General features: G+C 38.5%; 1 protein-coding gene across 6 annotated transcripts in view; it reads left to right on the top strand.

Moving 5' to 3' along the window:
- Nucleotides 1–25,968, top strand: part of ADAMTSL1 (ADAMTS like 1) — a 379,149-nt gene that overhangs the window by 232,949 nt on the left and 120,232 nt on the right. For 5 of the 6 annotated variants that reach the window (XM_015849101.3, XM_015849102.3, XM_085529434.1 and 2 more), the window contains 3 exons: nt 2,640–2,685; nt 13,779–14,015; nt 23,226–23,352. In XM_015849101.3, the coding sequence (XP_015704587.2) occupies nt 2,640–2,685; nt 13,779–14,015; nt 23,226–23,352 (410 nt within the window). The remainder of the gene's footprint in view (nt 1–2,639; nt 2,686–13,778; nt 14,016–23,225; nt 23,353–25,968) is intronic. The other variant, XM_085529433.1, reaches the window with a different exon arrangement.

The following is a 25,968-nucleotide window of genomic DNA, read 5'->3' as shown; positions in this document are numbered from 1 at the left end:
CCAAACCCTGACACACCTTCTTTCTCAGTAAAATCTCCACAGAGTAGGCCTGATGACAGAGAAGACTGTATAAGTACCTTTTATTGCTCCCACTCTTTGTGTGCTCTCCAAGACTAATGTGCTATTTTGGGTGACTTCTGATATTTCTGAGTGTCTGTGTATTCTCTTGCAGATCATAGGTCTCACGTTTAATCCACAGAGATCAGAGGGTGTGTGATGGCTCTGCCTCATAATGTGGCCTTACTAATCTGCTGTATTCCCTCTTTGGAAGTTAACTATCACATGCTGTGCTATTCTGTGAAGCATCCACACTGACACAAGATCTGTGTCAGTAGTTCAAACCTTACCTAGAGGGAAAAAATGTGTCTCAGTCTGGCATCATGCAAGGAGCTGTGTTTTTCTCTCCAGCAGGATTAATTTCTCTATATGGTTTCTAGAGAACTTAAATCTACACTGTTTTAAGCAGAGAAAGATTTAGAAACAGCATTTACATTTAAAAATCAAGATTTGTTCCTTAAACAGCTACTATGTATATCAGTCTTTTTTATTTCAGATTTTTTTAACCATCTATTTTCAACAAATTCTGTAAGTTTTAGCGCCACAATGAGTGCATGAGATTAAGAGAATCTGGAATACTAAAGCAGCATAGATCTGAATCACAAAGTACTCTACAAACCTACTGTGAAAATGTATGAGCTTAGGCTGAAAACAGCTTTCATGCTTTTGGCTGATAGTTGAAAATAGGGAACTAATGAGTTTAAACAACAAAAATCATAAGTTTGATCCTGGCAAGGGGACAAGGAGAGTTTTGCAAGAGTGGTTCCTAGCATTCATGAATCATCACAACATTGGCTGCATCCAGAATTGCACATTTGTTCTGAACAGCTCTGGCCATTAGCCAAAGGAGAGAAATTGGAAGAAAAATCTGAATAGCTCTGTGACATGAGTCTAAATGCAAGTACCTTTACTGTTCCATAGTGCAAAGAATAAGCAAAGATTAAGTGGTTTTTCATTTTTAAACAGAAACTATGAGCAAAATGTGTAAAGAGGAAGTGACTGTGAGGGAAATAACAGAAAGGAAGTTTCAATTTCTGTGGCAGATCAGTGCTTCTGAGGTTAATAAATTATGGCAATTTCAGCAACAGCAAGTCTGTGGAGAGGAAAGGTATGTCTGATGGGTTGTGTGGCATTTATGAGAGAGAGATGGGGTGCATACATAACTTGCTGGACAATAATTGAAAGAGTGAGCTAGGGCTGCCCACATGATGCGTGATATGTTTTTTCATTTGCTCTTGATAGGTGTAAATTGAGAGTACCTTTAGTGAATGTTTTGGCCTGAAAAACAGTGTATCAGCAAGATGCCAATATTGCTCAGACATTACCGGCATGTTGATTGATTTCTTTTGCTTTTTTAAATCTCAGTATTGCTATACTAGTTGACAACCTATTACGAATATTTATTATTTTATTGCTAAACTGTTTTTCCTAGTGCAGGATGTCTTCTGCATGCTTTTATGTTCTGTGGATCTCTTTTCAGGTGTGGGGAGAAAGGTAGAATGAAGGATGATTTCAATAAAGGTGATCCAGTGAGTTTATTCTAGGGTTAATGCAGTGTGGAAAAAGCTTTTTGGTCTTAAATAAGGAGAAGGAAAAAAAAAAAACACACAAGCACACGCAGATGATGTCTTTTCTCTTGGATAGTTCATAATGGTTCAGATTTAAAACTTCAGCCTTGGCAGACATTTAGTCCTCAAAGAATGTGTGCTTGTTAAATCCTGACCAAAATTTTTTTAAAAAAAATTTAAAAAAAAAAAAAAAGTGAAATTAAGAAATTAAAAATGTAAGGAATTCCATTCTTCTGAAGGATAATCATTAAAAGCCAAATACTGAATTCTAATTTTTACCAAGGACCTCCATGGAGTAAAATTTGAGCTCATAAAATACACATAACTCAGGATCAGTTATTCAGAGCGTGCACTATTGTGGGCTGAAAAGGTATCTGAATGTCGACCTTTACTCCTTGGGGTCTGCTGGCATCTGAGCTGCTATGGGTCTGCTGCACATGAAGCAGAGGAGAGCAATGGGAAACACACGTGGGGGCTCTGCCTCTCTTTGACCCCTGCAGGCCGAGCTGGTCTTTGGATGCCACTCTGCAGGAAAGCCTGGAGAGGTAGCTGGGGGCTGGTGGTTTGGGAGATTGTTTTTCCTTCACATCCTCCCCTTGCACAAAGAAAGGAGAAGTCCCTTGCATAGCAGGCCTCCAACAGGTCACTGTTGGCCTGGTTGTATCCCAGTTCAGAGCAATAGAAAGGCAGGCACTTGAGCTGTGTGGCAAGCTGAGAAATTCTGGTGAATGTGGTTCGGATGTTAACTGTCAGCTGTGCTGACAGCCTCACTTGTAAGCTAATGCCACCTTGTAGAACTTCAGTTTCTTAGGTAGAAGCTGGGGAGTTGTGGAATTCACACCTCAACATCCATCCAGAGACAGAGCAGCCTTTCTTTCTGGGAAGAGGGTTCGTGGCAGGACTTGGTGATTTGAGATCTTCTTTGGAAAAATGCAGATGCAGTAGACATTGTGTGCTTGCTGATTATATTCAGCTATTAATGTTCTGGGTTTGTTTTTAATTTTTTGGACACAGGACCTGTGAAGGGCGAAACATCCGATACAGGACGTGCAGCAATGTGGTAAGTGAAGTATAGCTTTGATATAATGCAGATCATCATGAATGATACTCATGTTGATATAACGAAGTTAATTTGCTTGTGTAATAGTAGAAACACAATAGCATCTGAACCTCCTTTAGATCACAAGGCCTCTAGCAAATCATCGTTGCTTTCTTAAGAGGCTGGCATGACAATCGCATAGCATGGTGTTAAAACTGTTTGGTTGGAATTGCAGTCACAATCTTTCTATGGTGTCTCTCATTGAAATTTCAGAGTTGCTCTGTACAACCCCCCAGCAGAATGAAAGTCCACTTATGTTCTCAGAGCTAGTTTTGCAGGCAGCTGGTTCACATTGGGGGTTTGAGGATTAAGCTGTTAAGAACTGAAGACAAGTTAGTAAGAGACGTATGTTGCTGTTCACCTGTGCCCTCCCAGTACTGTAATACTGTTACATGTCTTAGAAAAGCAAATGCTTTTGCTTGCTATTTCTATAGTGAATGTAGATTTCGATAGAATAAAATAAGAAACTTCAACTTCCATGCTCACCAAAGTGAAAGCGTGTTTTCACTGATGAAAATGGAAATAAAGACTTTCATACGGAAAGTTTTATTGGGTGCCAAGAATTGTGAAACCTCTCAAATTACATGAAGCAATGTCAGTTTTACCAGTAAAGATGGAAAATGAAATCAAACATGCTCAGGGCCAAGCTTTCTCATGCCTGATAGGGACATATTCAGAAGCTTTTCAATAGGTGCTTTGTCTGAAAAAGTTAAAAAGTTTGTTAAAAAAAAAAAAAAAAGAGCATTTTCCCTCATGTTTGGCTTATATTCTTTTTAGTAGACCACAGTTCACAATGAAAGAAGTTACTTGCTTGACTCTGAGTTGTAGTTTCCCATGCTTCCCATTCCTCACACTTTTGACTCAGAAATTGGTTATGGGTGTATCCTTTGTGTCACTGAGACCTCCCATCAATCTAGATATTTGCTTTACTAACTGACAGCAACTGGAACAGTCAATAAATAGGTCTGCTGGCTGATTAACAGCTGGTGTGAAGCATTTAGGCTACACTGTGACCTTGAAAGGAATGGGAAGATAAATTTGTGTCAATCGAGTTGCATGTTATAGACTTGTGTAATGAAAGGAGAGGGAGAAGGCATTGCTTTGTTTTGATTTGAACATGGATGCACACTGCAGCAGGTCCTTTTCCCTCCTGTCCTGCTCTTGTGTGTACTGAGAGCAGTGATGCATACTAGCATCCTGTTGTGCTTCCATTAGCTGCTCCAGGATTACTACAATGAGAGGCTGGCATTCTACCTGTGTTGCAAACCTTCTTCTGTAATCAGTGAGCTTAACTTTCCAAGACAAAGAACATATGTATTTTTTAATATTATTTTTAGCTTAGGTTCTCTTTTGGAACTGCAGACGTGGACAGCTTTTGTCCAAAATAAATCCTTTCACAGGTGCCAGGTGGTTCCTTAGCACACCTTATATTTGGCAATATGGGGGCTCCAGATTTCTCAAAATGGAGGCTTCAATACTCATTCAGTTGTTTAATATCAAGTAATCCAAAGTGAAACTCTCGAATTTCTTTACAGTGCTAAAATTAGTGACAATTTTACCACTGACTTAATGAAGGACCAAGACTGCATTTATTATTTTAAGTTTGTTTATCGGAGAGGGTGGAGAATAGACTGTGCTGCCTTGTCTTTTCCATAACAAAAAGATAAAATAAGTTTTCATTTATTTCTTATTTATTACCTTGTCAAACTAGCAATAAACCTAACAAGCATAAAGCTTCAGACAGCATCAGACTTTGACCAGGCTTTTCAAGTATGGCTTTATGTAAAAAATAATAATAATAATAATAAAATGAAGAGAAACTTGAACTGTATTCATTTTTCAGACATCTGATCTCAGAGGAAAACATTTTCTATTTATTTTTAAAATACACTGAGCATTTGATTCAGATGTTATGGCATTCCATTTACCTTCGTTACTAATCTGAGATACTGTACACTGATATTCCTTCTGTGAGACACTGCAATAACACTGACACTATGATCAGACACAGAAATTGTGGCAAGTTCCTGCAATGGCAGGGATAGCCCTCAACCCTCTGTTTTGCAGGTTGAGTACCACTTAGAAGTCTCTTGTACAGCATAGTGAAAATCTAAAGCAGTTTGGGAAGTCTTAATGTGCATCTGTGCTCTGAAAACCCCTCTGTTACAGAACTACAAACTCTTCCAGATTAGTATATACTGTCTTTTTAATGATATGTTTGTCTCCTAACTCCCTGGATATACACACACACATGGAAAATTGCATACAAATGTGTATGAATTTTTGTTTTTTCCATTTTTAAGATTTCATCCTCAGTGTCACTGAAAATCAGGAGGAGGGAACAGCCAGGCTCAATGAGATCTACATTTTCATTTGTGTTGGCTGGCAGTCGATTGCATGAGAGTAAGGTCTGCATTCCACCCTTCTAAATGAAGTTAGCTATCATGCACTGTGGAAAATTCCTTTTTGATTCCTGTGGAAATCACAGAGTCCTGAAAAATGAGCTTTCGTTGCCATTAGCTTGGGCTTAACGTGAGCACTGTTGTTATTGTTCATAAAATAATTGATCTTTTTATTCTCTGCAAACCATCTTTCTGTGAACTGACTTGCTTTTGTTTATATGACCGCCCTGTTACTGGAAAGGATAGGTAGTCATGTATGCTAGAAGCAAGCTATTTCAAAGCTGAAATTAGAGAATGGGAAGAATACTTCTTGGAGTCTGGCAGTGAACACATTTTTGTAGGCACTATCATTTGCAAGTTTTTGCTACAGCTGGTTTTAATTCATTCTGAAATTAAGTAACAGGAAAAAATGTAAAAGAAAAGAAAAAAAAGAAAAAGAACACCTAGAATGATATAAAGAAACAGAGAAATGAGGAGAGAGTGACACATCTATTTCCTCAGTAGACTGTATTATTCTAGGGATGCTGAACCTTTTTGAATATTACTGGCTAAGAGAGATTGACACTGCTGTCTATAAAGCTTCTGAGCAGTCCTTAAAAGGTTGGATCCAATCTGTGTTCACCATTTGCATTGCCTGGTGTTGATCAGAAGCTGGAAAGATTGTGGGTATGAAGCCACATGTGTAAATAGTGAAAGAAGGAATGAGAGAATCTGATGATGATTTAGGGTTGAATTGCAACAGTCTTTTTGTTATTACTATTCATACTGACTCCAAGTATGTTACCAGCCATTTTAGAAAGTAATCATGGGGGAAGGGAAGGACTCATTTCTTTTTCTTTAGAAAATTACTCCAAATGCAATGAAAGCATGCTTTTATATCTATCTGGTAGGGTTACAATATTAAATGTTATGCAAAATAATATATTTCCAAACTTCGAGTAGGATTTTTTTTACTAGATTTTTTAATCATGTTTAGCATGTTCTCTGTTCCCTTTTCTAGACACACTCTTAGTTGAAAAGTTCTCTCCAAATTTTTTTGTACCAGACTGTCATGGTACCTAATTTGAGAGAGGCACTTCATTCCCAAAGTCATTTGTTTATTTATTTACTTATGCCTGACAACAGGATGATGAAAACTACAAATAATGCTGCTTTTGAGATTTTACTGTTTGACATTAAAATAGTGCTGTGAGCTGCACAAGATTAGTAGCTCTTTTTGCAGTTTAAAGCAGTTCCATTAATACAGAATTTGTGAATTGTAGATCCCATTAATCAGACTATCAAAACTTGTAATTACCACATACAGCTCTTGTTTTTATATAAACTTCACTTTCTTCACTTTGCAGAAATACCAACTCTAATGGCATCCCCCATTTTCTGGATTCCATTCAGATAAGCAACTCCCATCCATGCTTCTTATCAAATCATGCTGCTTTTTGCACACATTGGTATCTACACCATCTGTTTCACTTTTGACATAATGACACTATATTCTTACCATATACCAAAGCCTGCCTATTGGAAACTGTCACACAGAAACTTCCAAATCAGTGAGTAGCCACTTTAGAAGCATTGACTCATTGACTATGAGGTGAACCACCAGTATTTCTCAGGCCTACACAAATGGTTAACAGAATTTGATTTTTCTACCTTCTGATACTATGTAAAATCTTTTAGCTTAATGACAGCTTACTTTTTAAGTAGAATTTCTTAAGTAAAAACTCAAGTTATTCACTGTGACTACAGTATTTTCTTCAAAATGCTGACATCTTATTTTTGAACAGGTGCTCTATAGAAGTTCTGTCATTGTGTGTTGTCTAGCAATTACTTCCAATTATATATTCACACACACAAAAAAGTGTATTTGATATATTGCTAATAATGTCAGCTTCAATACTGCAATATATCTTTTCAGCTTGCAAGCCTGTGTGTCTTTGACTACTGAAAAATATTTTTTAAAAAACACCATTGCTATCATCCCATGCAAATGAATCAAGAATCCTTTCAAGCCAGACAGCATCACTTCCACCACACTTCAATATTCTGTTCACTGTAGAGAATCCATACATTTAAATTCAGTATTTCTGACAACCAATTTTAGACACTATCTAGAAATATTTAAGAAGTATGAGCAAAAATAATATACAGCATGAAAAACTGTACATTTAATTGTTAACCAAAAAGGAAAGTTGTTTGGGAAAAATACATTAAATAATTGATCTTACAATAATTTCTAGTGGCAAGTATTCTTGGAGGCTTGGATTGACACTTCAGTGGCTGATTTAGCCATCATCTATGTTCAATTAAAGCAGAGAAAAAGCATCTGCTGATATTCCCCCGTTTACTTTGCACTATTTCTCCCACTCTGCTCTCTGTCAGATATTGCATTATCTTGGGATATTCAGAGAATGCTGTTTTGTGGACTTTACTTGATCTAAACAGTTAGTGACGTGTCTACATTACTTAGGAGTTCACAGATTATGTAGATTAATGAAAAATTTGATTGCAAGAAACATAATCCAAGCAGGATGTTCAGCAAGTCTTCAGAGTTGAATGGGGTTTCTGTTAAATCCCTAGATCTCTGAAATCTCTGTACTTGGGCAAATCCCTACTGGAGAAGGACCCCAGCAATTCTTTCTCAGTAATAAAATTGGTGCAGCTGAAACACAGTGCATACTTCATGGAACTGGTTCAATAAACTGTTCTGTCAGATGCTACACAGAATAGGCCAGTTGTTAGTCAATTTTTGCACTGAGGAAAAGCTCCAGGTATAGTAAATCATTCTTGGCCTCTGCAAATATACAAGCGCATATACTGTAAACTGTTTTAAGGTTCCTCAACTGTTTCCACCTATCACAGCTTAGATATGATCTTCCACATTTCACCCACTAAGTAAACTTTGGAAGACTGACCCACTTTTGTCCCATGAAATCTGATATCCTATCACTATCAAGGGACATCTGGGATTCATCTTATCTTTTCCACTGGTTTGTTGATTAATAGAAATTGTTTTGAATGGCTTTCAAATATGGCAAAACTCCATGGACTTTATGAATTGCATTAAGGTCAAATAGGGGGTCAACTTGAAAACAATATTTTTGGATGTGAGGAAACGAGTGAATCTGAAGGAAGTCATAATAATATGGTCAGGATTAGTTACTTAACTGGTAAAGATGAAACTGTATTTATTTAGAATAGGTTTCATACTTCAAAGAGATTTCTGGTCAACTTTAAAATGACACATATTTTCATTGCAGTGGAGGAAATCTTGACCTGATGAGATGAATAGAGATTACAGGTATCCAGTGGAGGCACAGTGTTTCTGAAACATCCCAAGAACCTTCACACACTAAAAAGGTCACAAAAAAGCCATCTACAACTCATAGAGTTAGAGAAGAAACAGTTGTTTTCTTACTGGATATCTTCCTCCCTGGGACACTGCAATAAATAGAAAGCTTGAAAAAATAGAAAGCTGCCTGACAGAAAGGGACCTTGGTCCACTGATGGACAGTTGGCTGAATAACACTGGCCAAGAAGGTCAATGGCATCCTGGCTTGTATCTGGAATGCTGTGGTGAGCAGTAGTAGGGCAGTCATCCTGCCCCTGCATCTGGCATTGGTGAGGCCTCATCTCAAGTACTGTGCTCAGTTTTGGGCACCTCAGTACAGAAAGGACATTGAGGTGCTGGAGTAGGTCCAGAGAAGGGCAACAAGGCTTGTGACGGGCTTCGAGAATGTGCCCTATGAGGAATGACAAAAGGAACTGGGGCTGTATAACCTGGAGAGGAGAAGACTGAGGAGAGACTTCATTGCTCTCTTCACATACATGAAAGGTGATTGCAGTGAGAGTGGGGTTTTCTCTTCTCACTGGTGACAGGTGACAGGACAAGGGGAAATGGCAATCAAGTTGCACCAGGGTAAGTTTAGGTTGGATATCAGGAAAACAGTCCTTGCAGAAAGAGTTGTTAAGCACTGAAATAGGCTTTCCATGATGGTGGTTGAGTCACCATCCCTAGATGTGTTTAACAAACGTTTGGATGTGGTGCTTAGGCAAATGGTTTTAGCAGAAGGTTCTTAAGAGTTAGGGTAGTATGTTTAGGTCATGGTTGGACTTGATGATCTTCCAGGTCTTCTCCAACCTGTGCAGTTCTATGATTCTATGATTCTACAACAAATGGACTTTTATATAAGTTGTAAATGTATTAGTACTTCCTGATTCTTCAAAGAGTTCAACAGTAGCAGTTCCTCATATCTGTAGGTGCCCACATTTACTTTCAAAAAGAAAGGAAAAACTGTAAGATTTGCAGATAGCCTTAAAATAGAGTAACCTGAACCACAACTTATTACTGCTTTTGTGGTCATTAACCAGTCCTTCCATACACAAGCTGAACACAGACCATGCAGGTAGTCAGCAAAATACCTTGCAGAACTGTATAACCCATACAAAGATGGGGCTGCTTTTGGCTCACTGCTAGTCTAATATGGCCTCTGTCTTCTGAGTGGCTAAACCTGTGGACACACACTTCTTTATCTCTGTTGTACGGGTAAACAAACTAAATACATACTGTTAGATAGCTATCAGGATCAGACTTCTAGGTGTATTAAATGTAGCTTCAATCACACCATTCAAGCATTGCTAATCAGAAGTAGTATAGGATCCCTTTCCACCAAATGCCCAGGCACATATTGAAAACAGAAGGCTTTGGGGAGACCTCATTGTCACTTTCCAGTATTTGAAGGGAGTGGATAAACAGGAGGTGGGACAGCTTTTTATGGAGGTGAATAGTGATAGGACAGGGGGGAATGGTTTTAAACTAAGACAGGGGAGGTTTAGGTTAGGTATTAGGAGGAATTTTTTCACTCAGAGGGTGGTGATGCACTGGATCAGGTTGCCCAAGGAGGTTGTGGATGCCTCGTCCGTGGAGGCATTCAAGGCCAGGCTGGATGTGGCTCTGGGCAGCCTGGTCTACTGGTGGGTGACCCTGCCTGTGGAATGGGGGTTGAAACTAGGTGATCATGGTTCTTTTTAACCCAGGCCATTCTGTGATTCTTTGATTCTATGAATCAGAGCCTATCATTTCTCCTAACCAGGAGCTGGCACTCAAACAGGCAAATACATATTTAAAGGCATGAGGAGTGTTCAGAATAAATTAGCATGTTTCTGCTTGAACAGATGTACAGCAAAACATTGAATTTGTCTTATCCAGCATTTCCACAAGTATAATACTCATTTATAGGCTGTGAGCTTCTAACTGTCTTCTATAATATGATTGCACAAAGCCTCCCTGATCCCTACAAACATAAAATACTAACAATATACACTAAGCTCTAAGAGCTAAAGAAAACAAAGACAAGAGAATAATAAAAAGTACCAAGCTCTGTACAGTTTCTTCTTTTTTTTTACTATTTGTGTAATGATGGATAATGTTTGGACTGCAACTTTTCTTATCCTATTGGTTTGTTTATGGAAAAAAGGATGCAGGCTATGCAGGTGTTATGTGTGTAGGTGCTAGTACACGTCTTCATAATGGGAAGGGAAATTTTCCTTTAGGGAGAAGGATCTTCAAGATCTTTACGCAGAAGTGTTTTCAGTGCCTTTAGGCAGATTTAGGACTCGGGATTTCAGTAGGAGAAAAGTAGTGGTCCAGACTGTGACCCCTTTTCTTAACTGTGTGCCAAGATAAGTATGGATGTTTGTCTTTGCAACTGCTTGAATGTATTCCTTGAATGGCTTCAAGTTTCACATGCAAACTTTTTTAACACAAGCTCTATTATTTTAATCCATTGTTTTATTTTGATCATGATATCAAAGACTGGAAGTATTAAAGTTGGTCCTGGTCACCTGCCGTGTCCTGAAAGCTTGTTATGTTGACCGTACTCTTTTTTATTTCTTTGATTTAAAAATAAAATCCAGCACAACAAATATAGTATTGAATCCTGTACAAAGCAGGATTATGAGCTCTGTATGTTGTGTGCTTTAATGGGCCTTTCTGTCTTTGTAAAAATAAAGCTATCTCAAGCCAGCAAGTTTCGAAGGTAGAGCCAAGCTTGAACCAAACAAGAGAGTTGGCTTGGATCTCAGCAACAAGCATAAGCCAAGCCAAAAGACCTGACTGTATTCTCTTATGGACAGAAAAAATCAGGGAAGGGTATGCACCAGAAGCTTATGTAGCAAAAAAACAAGGCCACAGTGTTCTTCTTTTCCCTTCTTTAGTGAAAATAGAACTAAAGCAGATCTTGGGTCAAGCCATAACTGTCGTGTTCATCCTCTGTTTAAAGCAGAACAGAAAGACCATTTTTCTCTAATTACACCATGTTAGTGGTTTTACCCTGCTGGGCAGCTGAACTCCACCACATTGCTCTCTCACTCCTCCTTCTGAAAAGAAGAGAGAGAGAAAATACAACCAAAAGGGCTCAAGGGTCAAGATTAGTACAGGGAGACTGCCAGTTACCATCACTGGCAAAACAGACTCGATGTGGAGAGAAGAATATAATTTATTGCCTACTGCTAACAGACTGGAGCAGTGAGAAACTAAAAGCAAAAGAAAACACCTTCTTCCCAACCACCCTCTTCTATCTCCTTCCTTCTCTCCAGTCAGTACAGGGAATAGGGAGTGGGGTAAATCCGTAACAGGTCATCTCTACCTTCATGGTCACTCTCTGTCCCTGCTCCAACTGGTGCCCCTCCCATGGATGCTGTCCTTCCCGAGCTGATCCTACATGGGCTTCCCACAGGTTGCAGTTCCCCAAGCATGGCTCCAATGTGACTCCATTCCATAGGTCCCACCCTTCAGGCACTGCTCTACACAGGTTCCCCACTGGCAGCAGCTCCCCCAGCCCTCCTGCCCCACAGCCAGGTGTGCTCCTGCAGGGGTATCCATGGGATGTACCTCCTTTAGGCCTCATCCCACTCCACACTGTGAGCTCCTCCACATCTTGCACATGGAGATCTGCTCTGCATAGTGCCCATGGGCTGCAGGGGGATAGCCTGCTCCAACATGGGCTTCTCCTGTGCTGCAGGGAGCTTCTGCTCTGTATCTGAAGTATTTCCTGACCCCATTCTGCACTGACCTTGGGGTCCGCAGTGCTGTTTCTCTCACAGTTTCTTTCTCCTCTCACAGCTGCTGTTGCAAACAGTTTCTCCCTTTTTAAAACCTCTGGCAGTGGTGGGTCCCTTTTGGAGCAGCAGGAGCTGGCTCTGATCTGATATGGGGCAGTACTGGGTTCTGCTTGTAGGGGCCAACCCGGTAGCCTCTCTGCCACAGTACCCAATACACACTGGTATACTGACCTGTATGTGTGCATGGAAGAAAGTTATGAAAAAATTGCACCCATTGACATTTACTGATCTTGATGAAAAGTTATGGAGACCAAACAGTGGATGTGAGCACACTGAGGCAGTGGGTGGTGCATTACAGCAATGATGACATTGAGTCACCTCTCCTGGTTCAGACTTTTATGAGCATGGCATGCAATATCTTGTTCATTACTGCAGAAAATACATCAGATCAGTAATGATGGTGACAATGTTGGAAAAATTGCAGGGTTTTTTGTTTGTTTGGTTTTATTTGTTTATTTTCTGAGAACTTGCTCTAATAGTGTTGTTGTGTTATTTGTATCTGTTGTAGTTTTCCATGGAAGTAAATATTGACATTACTTCCGGAGCAACTCACATAAATATTTTAACATTCCTTCCTTCAAGTCTATAATGAATGTTTATGCTTCTCCCTATTATCTTTCTTAAGCAAAGTTATAGCAAGCATACATTTCACAAGGGGCAGATTTCCTTACAAAAGGAAGTACTATGTGGCCTTAATAATCTGAGACAAATGCACCTGCTGTTTTATTAGGAGTTCCTACGATGGTCATTTTTTTCCCCTAACCTTAGCTGCTCTATTTCCGTAATTATATGAAGAATTCCTTTTTTTTATTATTAGTATTAATTTCTAGCCTTTATGGTTCTTGAAAATATCAGAATCAAAAACTGGAAAGGAAATAAATAAAAAGAACTTATGTTTATTTTGCCTGAATTTTCATGATTTTGATGTTCCTGCTCTCCTGAGAGACTGACAGGAAAATATCTGAGCTTTAGAAAAACCTCACTTTCTAATTTCAGGGAGAGAAACTAATGGGAAGCATCAAGCAGTCTGAGTGGTCTCTGCTCTTTTTATATCAGGAGTACTCAGTGCACAGTCAGAGTTATATGTCTTAAACCTCCCAGTGTATTAACAAAGGGGCTTCATAGTGTAAGATCATAAGTTGCTAATTATGATGGTTATGAGATCTTTGTCTCTGTTGTGTTGAAAAATTACAAATACGTTTTGTATTTTTCTTATTCCTGTTTCCTTACCAACTGATTCAGATCACAGAAGAGAAAAAAAAAAAAAAAAAGAAAAAGAAAAAGAAAAAAGCAAAGAAAACATAAGCAGACAGTAGCCTTGATGTTGTTTCCATACTTATGTGGAAAGAAAAAAAGGAAGACATAATTATACAGTTGAATTATGTGTAGCTGTAACTGTCACTTTTATTTCAGTGTTATTTATTCTAAACATAAAAACTCAGTAATCTGGCAACTGCTAGGTCCAGATATCTATACAGCACCATAACCAGCTGTCCTGAGTAGAATCAATGACCTTTTCCTCCTTTTCTGCAGGACTGTCCTCCAGAAGCAGGTGATTTTCGTGCTCAGCAGTGTTCAGCTCATAATGATGTCAAGTATCAGGGACAGTTCTATGAGTGGCTTCCTGTCTCTAATGATCCTGAAAACCCATGCTCGCTGAAGTGCCAGGCCAGAGGAGTAGCTTTGGTTGTAGAGCTGGCACCAAAGGTTCTGGATGGGACCCGATGCTACACTGAATCCCTGGATATGTGCATCAGCGGCTTGTGCCAAGTAAGAAGAGAAACTCTATTCTGCCATTCCCTAATGAATTCTTCCCTCAGTTCTCACTCATGTGCTCTCTTCTCCTCCATGACCCATTTGGGGGTTCTTCTTTTTAGTCATCCACTTTAATCTTCCGCTCTTTTCTGTTATTTTGTTCGACATGTCTGCAAAATCAGCATATAAAATCAAGGATCAAAAGTTATTTTCTCACTTTATGAGTGTTCCTTGGTTTTTTGAAGGAACGTGTTCTTCAATTTTGAACAGTTTTCTAGTTAGCTTCAGTAACAGATCTAGTTTGAAAGTATCCTAAAAAATAATTTCAGCTTTTGATTCTGATATACAAAAGCTTTCCAAGTCTAGCAAATTATGTTCTGTTTCTGGATTATTGCTCCATTTAAGGCACAAACAACACAGTGGTAGTTGAAGTTCTAAGCTGGAAAATCTGCCATTGTTTTTGTACATGACCAAGCAAGCTACTAGACTTGTTTGGGCCTCAGTTTCTTTGTTTTTGACATATTAAACCTTCACTTCAACAGTGCATAAAAGTCTAGAAATCATTCATCTAGGTATTCCTAACAATTTAAAATTGATTTCTCCGTGGATATCTTTGTTACTTTAGTAACATTTTCATTCCTCTTCTTAAAAGAAGTATAGAATACTTCAAGGCAATTTCAGGATTGAGAAAGGAGGCCAGAATTATCTCCTGCCCAGGAGGAAAAAAGTCCGCATTTGCAAATCCTGCAAAACTGATAACTGTAATTGTAGCGACTATGCTCAACCGCACCTGCTCCCTTTAGTAGTGGGGATCAGATTCTTACTTTGACAAGATTCAGTTTTTCTGCATTTTAATTATTATCTAACTCTGAAAATTCTTAGAGAAAGGAATTTCCAAAAAGAGATTCTTACCTGTGCTGCTATTTTACTTTCATGCAAGAAGACTGAAAGTACCCATCATTTGCCCATTTGATGGCAGTGTCAAGAAAAAAAGTGGTCTTTATGCCATTAATCCTCTGCAAAATAGTCATCTTTTGTGTTTCTAACATTGTGTATTCATTTATAGGCATTCAGTCTCCCCCCATGACAGCTTCCACTAATGATTTTTTTGTCTGCCAAGACTATCACAGAAATCCGGTTAAAACAAAGGAAAACACTGGAGAAAAAAGTCTAGGTATTTACACGTTGCTGGGTTTTCAGTTGTCTGTCCTTCAGCTATTTCTGGCAGCTGTTTGTAGCTGTCATTTTTTCTTTTCTAAGCTGCAAGAACTCCCAAAGAAACATGCAAAAGGTGTAATAATGACTGTATTATTTAGGCAAAAAGGATGGCTATTTTCTCCCAAACATGCAGAAGACACTGTAACAGGGACAGTCCTAAGTTTTTTTTCAGCTTAGCCGAGCCTTTTGGCCTGATAATGGCTTTGCAGTTTCTGATGTCTGCTCAAAACTTCTGGATGTAAATGCTGAAAATGAATCTGTATTTCGTTTGGAGTGTACTGAAACCTAGATCCCTTCTGTGCAGAAAATATTTCAGAAAATACTGAATTTTGGTTTCTGATGGTAACCTACTTTTGAACTGAACAGCTGTTTGAGCTTTTTGTCTTATTTTGTCATACACTCTCCAATTCATATTATGTGAATAGCAAATCCGAATTTTGTTTTGTTTATAGGTACCATTGTTCTGAGATTAGAGAATCAGCATGATGTTATTCCAGCCCACAAAAATGAGTGGGATGTAGAACTCACAAGTGTAATAGCCAAATGCTTATATTGCTGTCATGCCAGGTAACAACATTTTTGTGGCAAAGAATGGCAAGGAGGTGGGTATATGTTTACTGCGTGAAAGAATCTGCATTTACAGTATTAGAAGTTCACTCCCCAGCCCTGAGCTATCAGTTTTCCACTTTATGGTCCAAGAGAGATTGGCACAACTGCAGAGACATTTTATTCTATTATTTCAGCAGAAACAATACCTGTTTTTACTCCTAAGGAGACAAACTGTCTAATGTGGATAGTGTGCTTAATCAGCAGCACACACACCTCCCTTTGCCAAGGCAAAGCATTTGGGGGTTTACAAAAAGAAAAGGGGGGGAAAATAAAGGAAAAAAAAGAAAGAGAGGAATTTGAAAGAATTATTTGAAGACCGGCTACAAATATCACAAAGCCATCTATGTATCTCCTTAGCATATCTAAAATCCTGAGGTGTGTGGAGTGACACAGGAGGATTAATGCTATGTGAAGATGGCAAAATGTGCACTGGTGGGGCTGTTTTGAGTGTCTCCCTCAAAACCAAAACGTAGTTTTCACTGAAGACACTGACACATCTTCCAGTTGTCATGAAGATCTGGGACAATGTGAGGATCCAGGTCTCTTAGGTAGTCTCCGCTGTTGTCCCATTTGCACTGTGTGTGTCTTATTGTGGAGCCTTCATTCTCTTACCCCACAGAGAAGCAGGCTGGAATGCCATGTAAACTAAGAAGTTTCAGTAGTGGTCTGGGAGTCCCTAAAGTCATCAGGTGAAGTCTATTCCTTGATAGCACAGATGACATGACTGCCTGAGGCACCAGAAATCCCATGCTGGCTCTTAGTAGCATGCAACTGGATCCTCATTTATCCAGCCCAACAAAATAAGTCTGACTATGAAGCTTGTGCACCCAAAAGAAAAGAGGTCTGAGCATCAGTATCAAGCATACCATGAGGTCATGCAAGAGCTGACAAAGGATTGCAGTCAAATGTGTGGGTCACAAGACATAATTAAGTGCTTTTACATTTTAGTGTTTCATAGTCTGGGAGAGTGGGTACAGAAGGCAGTCATCTTCATGGAATTTACTTTTCATTTCTCAAGAACATAGTTCTGATACTTAAGGATACTTGAGAACACTTAAGGAGAACACTTAAGAACGCTTAACATTAAGAACGCTTAACATTAGGGTGTTAATGAGTTTAGATTTATAATGGCCTTCACAATCATCTTCTGCTGTAGTATTCTCACTCACTTTCACAAAAATATTCCCCTTGGAAATGCTAAATAAACTAACCATTCAGATTATATGTATTTTATAGAAAATCAAGTATTTCAATAATAACCTGCTATAGAGCACTACTGACTAAAACAGAGCTTTTGTTCTCCATCAATGACAGCATGGGCACACAGAAACTCTGGCAGAATGTGGGCAAATGAACCCAATTCAAAAAAAAAAATAAATAAATAAATCTGAGTGAGATGGATCAGGGAAGAAAAATAATCACAAAAGCCTCTTTTCTTAGGTGGCAGGTTCCATCTTTTTTATGAAGGAAGATTACTTAAAATGAAGTTTGCCTATAAGGATAGGAGTTGCCTTGTTCCCACATCCAAGATTTTAATGTATCTATAAATCCTCATTTAGAAGTTCCAGCCTTTAAATGGATTTAATTACTTCTTTTTAAATCATGGGTGGTTTCAGAATGAGGTTGCATTTGTTCTTTTCCCTGAGGGAACCTGAGAAATAGGCATTTCTCTTGAGATCTTTCTGCTGTTAGGTGACTTCTACCTGTGCGCTTCTATGGTTCTATGGCCATGGTTGAATCCCTAATTCAGTGGTTTGTGCATTGGGTTAAACATGCTGGTTGGGTAATGTTCCATTAAGATCATCATCTAGGTTTAAAAATAGCAATAGCAGAGAACTGCGACTGGCCTGAAATGCTGAGCTGATGGGGCAGATACCAGACAGGATCGCAAATCAGTTCCACCAAATTACCGACTTGGCCAGCCACATGCTTATTGTGCAGGATGGTGGATCTCAGTCAGAAAAGTAAGGTATTGTTTTTATAAAACTTGGCTAGTGATCAGTGATTAGAGTTTGTTTATGCTGCCTGAAAAGTTGTAAGTTGTACTTGGCTCATGTGCCAAACAAGTACATTGATTGCACATGTCACTGGGCCTACTTCTACCAAGCAGTTATGAATTGCATTGCCATTGTGAAACTCATCCTGCAGTCTTCAATTATACCTGCTGTCTGTGTTATGGTGGCAACTAAATTCTGCATGACATAGGAGGATGCAGCCTGGACCTTGATGCTGCACAACGGCACGCCTGTCACTTAATGGTAATGTAATGGTACAGAGGCAAGCTGTACAAGGTAAATGGTGAGGGTGGAGACTGTCAGCACAAGGTGTAGGTGGACCAAAAGGCAGATAAATCTGCAGCAGGGGCTGAAAGTCCATATATCACAGACACTGTCTGGTTCCAGCTTGCCATACAGCCTCGAGCTTGTTCTTTCCACAATAATTTAAAGAGTACAACAGCTCTTCACTAGGATTGTAAAATGGTGTTTTGGACCCAGTTGAAACAGTGGCTCAAATCCAAAACTTTCTTCAACTGAGCAGTGACAATCTACACAGTTCTCAGATTGAGCCCCACATTAGTATGGATGTGAAGGGCAACTTTGTTTTTCTCAGATTCTCAGAACTACTTGTGTTTGAACTGCAGACATGCCCTTTGAAAAACAGAGAGATTTATTTATAATTGGCTAGATTTGCAAGCTTTCTTTATTACATTATTTCCTGCCCAGGGTTTCTTAATACTGAATAGAAATGATTATGAAAACTTCTTACTTCAGGGCATTTCCAGACTAGCAGGGCTGAAGTAGAACCTGTCATTGCTGGTCCAGTTTTATTTCTGGAAAAATCTGCTGAGCTGAGGCAAAGTTCAAGTCCAGAAGGGGAATACATACACATATAACATTCATGCATGCACTTAGTGAGTTTGTTCCAAACTCTCTGTTGTTGGACTTTCAGCTGAAAGCCTTTAAAGTGTACATAAGCAGTTCAGTTAACTTGATAACTTTTTTTCCTGCAACATTTCTTTTTCTGTAAAATGAGTCTTGTAAAAATTAATTTATGTACCTAAGAGTCAGGAATATCCCTGCTTTTCTATTTTGCCAACTTACTGGTTGTCAGTGGAGTAAAACTGGGAGTGGGGGGAGAATCAAACTCAGCATGGAGTGTGGGACTTCAGCCTAAAATGTAATATGGAATCTTTACCTCTGAGCTGAGCTGTGGTATCTTATGCCAGAAAACAATACAGGCTCAGCCAACTGAGGATTAGATGTTATTATTCTGGCTTTTTGTTGCTAACTTTTTTATGCTAAACCCATAAGGAGAATAGAAGTTAGCCAACTTGAGAGTATACGCTGTCAGAGGGTGAGATGGTCAAGAACTGGTCAGGGAGCTGCTGCTAGCCTGTGATTTCCTCAGTACTCTGGTACTGCATGGCTGACATCTTTCACACACCGTGAAAAGTCTGAGACCTCCAGAGCTCTACTTCTTCAGTTTCTACTGCTATTTGGGCATTTAACCACAGCTTAATGGGTACACCTTTAAAAAGAGCTTCATCCAAAGTCTATCGGACTTATAGGTGTATTTACTTGATTTCAGTGAGGTTTGGATTATGCTGTCAGGGAACTGGAGTTGCTTCTGACATTTTGTGTGGTAACAATCTGCTGTTCAAACCTCTGACCACACTTTGACTATTTGAAACTCCAAAGATTTCAGTGTGGAAAGTCTGTGCTTCATTACCCTGCTTAAAGTGGAGGAAGAGTAAAGTGTAATAAAAATGAGTATGAAAACTGCTTACTTCAGAACATTTCTAGGCACAATGGGTTGTAGTAATCCATTTTTTATTCCTGGTGGGGGCTTCCTTCTCAGCACTTTATGGATCGAAAAATACTTCATTTCCCTAAACCCCCCAGGATATATTAAGATTAAGACTAGAATACATTGGAAAAGGAAGTTTCCATCCCACAGAAACTTCAGAATTTCAACATTGGTTCCAGTTTGAAACTCAGATGAGAATTTGACATTTCAGAGCTTTTCAGGGAGTGAAATGTTCCTCAGACCTTTGATTCACGAATGTCAGCATTTATTTCAATCTGTGTCCACCAAGCCATTGATCTGAGCTGTGGACTGAAGGCACAATATCCCTATTCACTTCTTTGCCTGCTAACCCAGCAGTGTCTTCCTGGAACTTCTTTTCATGATGAGTCTTGAACAGTTTCTAGTCAAATCCATCAATAGCTCAGTGGCCTGCTAGGCTTTTCTAGTTCTGCTGCCTAAGTTAACTTACTTTTTCTGACAGGTGGATCTCACCCACTGGGCTGTATCTTGAGCATCATCCATTGCAATCATTATTCCAAAACATATTCTCTATGTTTTGTTCATACTGCAAGATGTTGCAAGAAACAACTATGCCTTCCATGCTAATTTTCTGTTCATAAAGACATTATTATTCCCCTCATAAACAGTAATTCAGTTTTTCTGTGTCCAACTCCTTATTTTCATAAGAGCGCAGCCTATATACTACTTTCTTGTAAGAGCAAGAAAGAAGCAATGTAAGAGATTTGAAGCAATGTTTCTGATTCTGAAGCACCTAGGAATCCATTGATAATACTACCAAGCTTTTTGGTAGGTGTAATTATCTCCACATGACTGAAGAAGGATTTGCTTCAGTAGTTAAGGTTGGAGGTTGGGGGCGGGAGAGGGAAGCGAAGCTGTAAGTGGGGAAGTTTTAAAGTTCGATTTATTTATTTATTTATTTCAGGTATTAGTTCAGCTAATCATAAAGATTATTTAATGCAAATATAACACATATTCCCAGAGCTCTAGATATCTATTAGGACAGATAATCTAATTGTGCTAACTAAAAATCTGTCTACAAACCTGGGAAGAAAGTAAATTTATTTCTTTTTATCAAAGTTTCTGAAAGTATACAGTTATTTGAGAGATTTTACCAAGCACAGGAAGATGTTCATTTTCTCTAAATACTATTTAAATTTTGATATTCACAAGAGATCTCCATTTGTTTAATACTTCCATTGGAATTCAACATTTACCATAAAATAAGGATTTTATATTTTTGCTACAAACTGGCAATAGATATCAGTTTCAGAAAGAACAATGAACTTCAGTATAACTTTGTTTAACATCTGAGATTTTCTTAGTGGTTAAATATACTAGTTGTGACCTAGCCCAAAATAGCTGAATTTATAAATAAACTTTAATCAAAGCACAGACTGTAGTAACGTGTGAGTTGATATTTCAGAAAGCAAAAAAGCCTTTAATGTCAAAGGCTGTTTGTCTCATACCTGAGTTTCATGTCCAGCTCTTTTCACATCCAGGCAGTTCACATGTTCATGGGTAAAACCATGTGGATTTGGATACCATTCTGGACTGAATCATTGAGTGAATATAAACTATGTTATGGACAGGTATTAAAAGGAATTTTGGCATTTCCACTGATACCTGTTATCTTCAGGAGAACTATTCTTATTCAAAGTGCTAATGAACTCAGGTAATGCACTTGAAGGAACGTCATCTGAGTTGGTGGTATAGTGTCAGACTGTTTACAGACCACGCAAATCATATTTTTCTTTACAGAAGCAGTCATAAAAATAAAGCAAATCACTCTCTCAATGTAAAAGGTAGTTCTCTCCTTGTATGATATTCAGAAAAATAAGTCTTACATGATATCCCTGATAGATTACATATATACCTGTAATTGGAAGATTTGAATGGAGTAGTCACAGTCAAGATAATCTTAATTTGGGTTCAGCTTCATAATGTGCCATGGTGGTTTCCATATGATACTGCATATGGACCTCTTGCAGTCTTGGTGTGGCCAGTTTTTTAGAGAAATGTATCATTTTCACATGACTATTACTCCCTTAGCCTTCATTAGTTCCTCTGGAGACCTTATAATATAAGGCAGAAGCTTGGGGGTGTTGACCCAATTCTGGATGAGTAGAAATGGGAAAAGTCAAACTTGAATTTAACCTATAGTGTTTGAAATTCAATTAAGTATGATATAAATGTGATAGATAACCAAGGAAAATGCTATTGTATCACTAGTAAAGTAGTGATGTTAGAAATGTTATTTTTAGCAATGAATTTGCTAGAAGGAAATACCAAGTATTAATTGAAGCCTACATTTTACAGGCAAATGCTAAGGAACTGTCAAAACCACAAGTACAGTGAGCTGTAGCAGTGGTCTCCAATTGTGCCCTCACAGATTTGCACAAGTAAAACAAGTTAGTCTGAATGTTTAAGTATGCAAGTTACACAGCTTTTAGGAGCCTGGAGGATAAGTACCCTTAAGTGTTTCTGAGACTCAGTTCTCTGATTTTAACTGAAGCTCACAGATGCAGGAAATTTTAAAGCTGAAAAATGCACTTTATTTTAAATTCCCTGTGTATATATATTCTCTCTGGCTAAGAGTCTTAGCACAAACTTCTTAGAAGCAGAATTTATACACAGTTACTTTTTCATTGCTTACTTTACATGCCAGAATGCTAGAAGGCTTTTCTTTTCTGATATGTATGAAGATAATTATAAACTGTATGAACTTGCATAATTTCTTGCATTTCATCTATTTATGTATAAAATGTATAACTTGGATCCAGAATTCAAAGTTCAGAAAAGAGACTGATATTAGCAGTTTGCACAATAAATTTATATCCCATTTATTTAGTTTCAAATGTATTACGTTATAAATTTATATTTCATTCACCTAGGATCTATATCTTTTTTGTGAATTTAGAGGCCTACGTCATCTATTCAAGATTTAAAATTTTGGAAAAAAAAAACCAACATTTACACAAAAGTGTAAAACCAGTTTCAGCATCTGATTCTGAGTTCTTTTGTTTTGAACATTCCTTCTTTTATCAGTTCTTAAACAAAGTCTGAATGCAGGCATTGACTGTGTGGAATGGGATTATTGTCAGACATAATTAAAACCACATGGTTTTTCCAACTGTACAGCAGGTAAAATTTCCCTGAGATCTCAGTATGTTACTGTCATCAATCTTTGTTTCTCTGTGTTGCTCATTTGTTTTATATATCTGCTCTCTGAGTCTCCATCTTCTTACCTACTTCATAGATATTACTTTTTGAAACTGTAAGTGTAGTTTCTGGTGGACCCTGACCACAAACTGTTGACAGTGCAAGGAAAAAACAACCCCCAACAATACTCCTTTCTTTGTCTGTACTGCAAAAGCTATTGAGTACTAACCTGCTCACTATCTCATTTCGAAACTCCAAGCCAGATTTACTCAGCCTCTTTCTTTGTTAATGTACCTTATGGCTCTCTAGAGATTTTGAGAGAGAAAATTGGTGGCAATTAGTAGCAGAGATGGATCAAGCAGTCAGTAAGTAGATGCCTATTTTGAACTACATATCTTTGTATCTTGCCAGATTGTTGGCTGTGACCGCAAGCTGGGAAGCACCGTCAAGGAAGATAACTGTGGGGTCTGCAACGGTGATGGGTCCACATGCCGGCTGGTTCGAGGCCAGTATAAGTCCCAGCTCTCAGCAAATAAAAGTAAGCTGCTCCTTCTGGTAAAGTGCCATCTTCACTTCTTACTAAAATATATACACTTCTAGAATGCATCTTTCACCCTGCTATTCATCAGGCAGTTGAATGATCATGATCAGACTAGATGTACTCATCATTTCTTCCCTGTTTAGGGAAGAATTAATGCTTGCTCACTCTATAACTCTGACTGAGGGAATGGACAGATTGTTGTGGAGAGCCATCACTGATGCATCCCCTGTTTAATCTCACTACCTTGAAGTAAGCCAAAGAATGAGAAGAGCTGGCTCAGCACCCTGCTAAGGCTGTATTAGCTGGCTGCATAGAACCCAGTCCATGATGTGCTGAAAAATATCTTATCCTGCCCCCAGAGCAAAAAGGAGTACTAAACAGGGATGGTGGTACCATCCTCTCTCTCTCTCTCTCTCTCTCACACACACACACACACACACACAAGGAAAGAAAAAGAAATTAAGAAAAGGGAAGGGAAGGGGAGGGAAGGGGAGGGAAGGGAAGGGAAGGGAAGGGAAGGGAAGGGAAGGGAAGGGAAGGGAAGGGAAGGGAAGGGAAGGGAAGGGAAGGGAAGGGAAGGGAAGGGAAGGGAAGGGAAGGGAAGGGAAGGGAAGGGAAGGGAAGGGAAGGGAAGGGAAGGGAAGGGAAGGGAAGGGAAGGGAAGGGAAGGGAAGGGAAGGGAAGGGAAGTCTTGTAACTTAAGAAGAGATACTAACTATCAGAAGAGATACTTTGCAGCAGTGACTAGACATCAGCAGAGATATTCTGTGAGATCACCTCAGGTTTTTATTTACAGAATTAATTTTCAAGGACTGTTCTAGGGAAATTGGACAGTGACTTTTATAGCAACACTGCTTCAGTAGTTTCTGAAATTATTTATATCTCAAAGCCATCCCAGACACAATCTTGTTCTCTTCATACTGAATTCATTTTCTCCTGGTGCTTATATCCAGTTTCTTTGTCTGTGCTGTTTATACCATGCCAATGCATAGGAGGACAGTAGTAGAAAGAAATTCATAAAGCTTTTAAACATTTAGCATTTGTTATGGGAACAGCTTCCTTAGTACTTATAGGAATAGTGTATGTCTCCCAGTGGCCTCAGGTACAGAAGCATAGCAGGGTAGGAGGCAGTATGACTTCAAATTCTCTTCTATATTTTTATGGAAAAGAAAGCACCTGTTCCTGTGATTTGTTGTAGTTCTTCTTATTATTATTAGGAAAATTACCCCTCAGCCTCTACTGCTTCTGTTTTGTGAAAACAGGAAGCACAGTGATAAGCAGAAATCTCACTGAGTATTTCTTCTTTGCAGTTGGACTTGATGATCTTTGAGGTCTTTTCCAACCTGAGTAATTCTATGATTCTACGATTCTCACATCATAGAATGTGAGAATGTGAGAGCTATACATGAAGTATAGTTCTAGCAGCACACAGAGGCAAAAGAGACATAAAAAGAATATATGATGTACAAGCTTGCATAACCTTTAAAATTCCTGATTTTACTGAAACATATAAATGAGTTGTTAACTCTCGAGCACAGAGTCTATAACTGAGAGACTATCAAATAATAATAAAGTCATGGTTCTGGTTTTAACAATGGCTTGTAGGAAGACAATTAACACACTTTCTGAAAAAGAAGAATTATTGTTTCTCCAAACTCATTCTAGTAAACATGATATATACAGCAAGGTGATGATATATTCATGTTTGCTGTTCCCCCACCCCCACCCCCCCCACACACACACTGGATTAAAGCCGTTTATTTTATTTGGCGTCATCTTGAATATTAGTGCCAAAGTGGCAGCAATAAAATAAACAGTGAAATACCAACGTTTAATAAATTCTGCTAGATTTGAATGCTGTTTTCTCAAACAGAAAATTTGAAATCTCTATTCAAATGAAAGATGTCTGGTTTTGTTCATTAGTGTGATAACAGCAAAGTGTACAAGCACAAACTGTGCTGAACAGAGTTTAATCCCACTGCTTCAGAAGTCATAGGAGGCACTGGATAACCTGAGAAAAGGTAACAGATCAGAATTTTAAAATGGAGTTTGATTTAATATTAAAACAGATTTACACTTCCCTGCTTCACCACACACACCAATTCAAAGACTTAGCAGATTCATCTTAAAAGGAGACAGAGTGAAACAGACAGCTACAGATTACTTTTAAAATCCAGAAATGGTTATAAAGGAGTTCAGGCATGTGAAGCACAAGCACAGAGATTACCTACATGTCCTGTGACACTCAGCAGTTTATCAGACTGTCTGCATGGCCACCTTTATTTTGATACTAAAAGGCCACAGAAGCATTGGATATTTCATCATTTTCGTAGCACTCTCCAAGTTAAGAGAGTCAGAAATTCCTATGGCACATGACTGAATTTAAAATTTAAGAGAGTTCTGGTTCATGCATTTGAAATATTATAAAATTTTGAATTATGAAATATTATAGGTTTGGATGAATGAACATGTTTATTTTAGAGAAGTTCCCCTTTTTTTATTTTGTCCTTTTCCTGCCCCTTCCCTTTGCTCTTCAACTTAAAATTACATTAGTTACTATTTTGCTGGTAAGTGAGAATCCTGATTTAAGTTAAAATACTTTTCTGGGTTTAG

This window comes from Coturnix japonica, chromosome Z, assembly GCF_054131305.1.
Source record: "Coturnix japonica strain WE chromosome Z, WE-NBRP24, whole genome shotgun sequence".
Lineage (NCBI taxonomy): Eukaryota > Metazoa > Chordata > Aves > Galliformes > Phasianidae > Coturnix > Coturnix japonica.
This window is presented reverse-complemented; position numbering and strand designations above follow the sequence as displayed.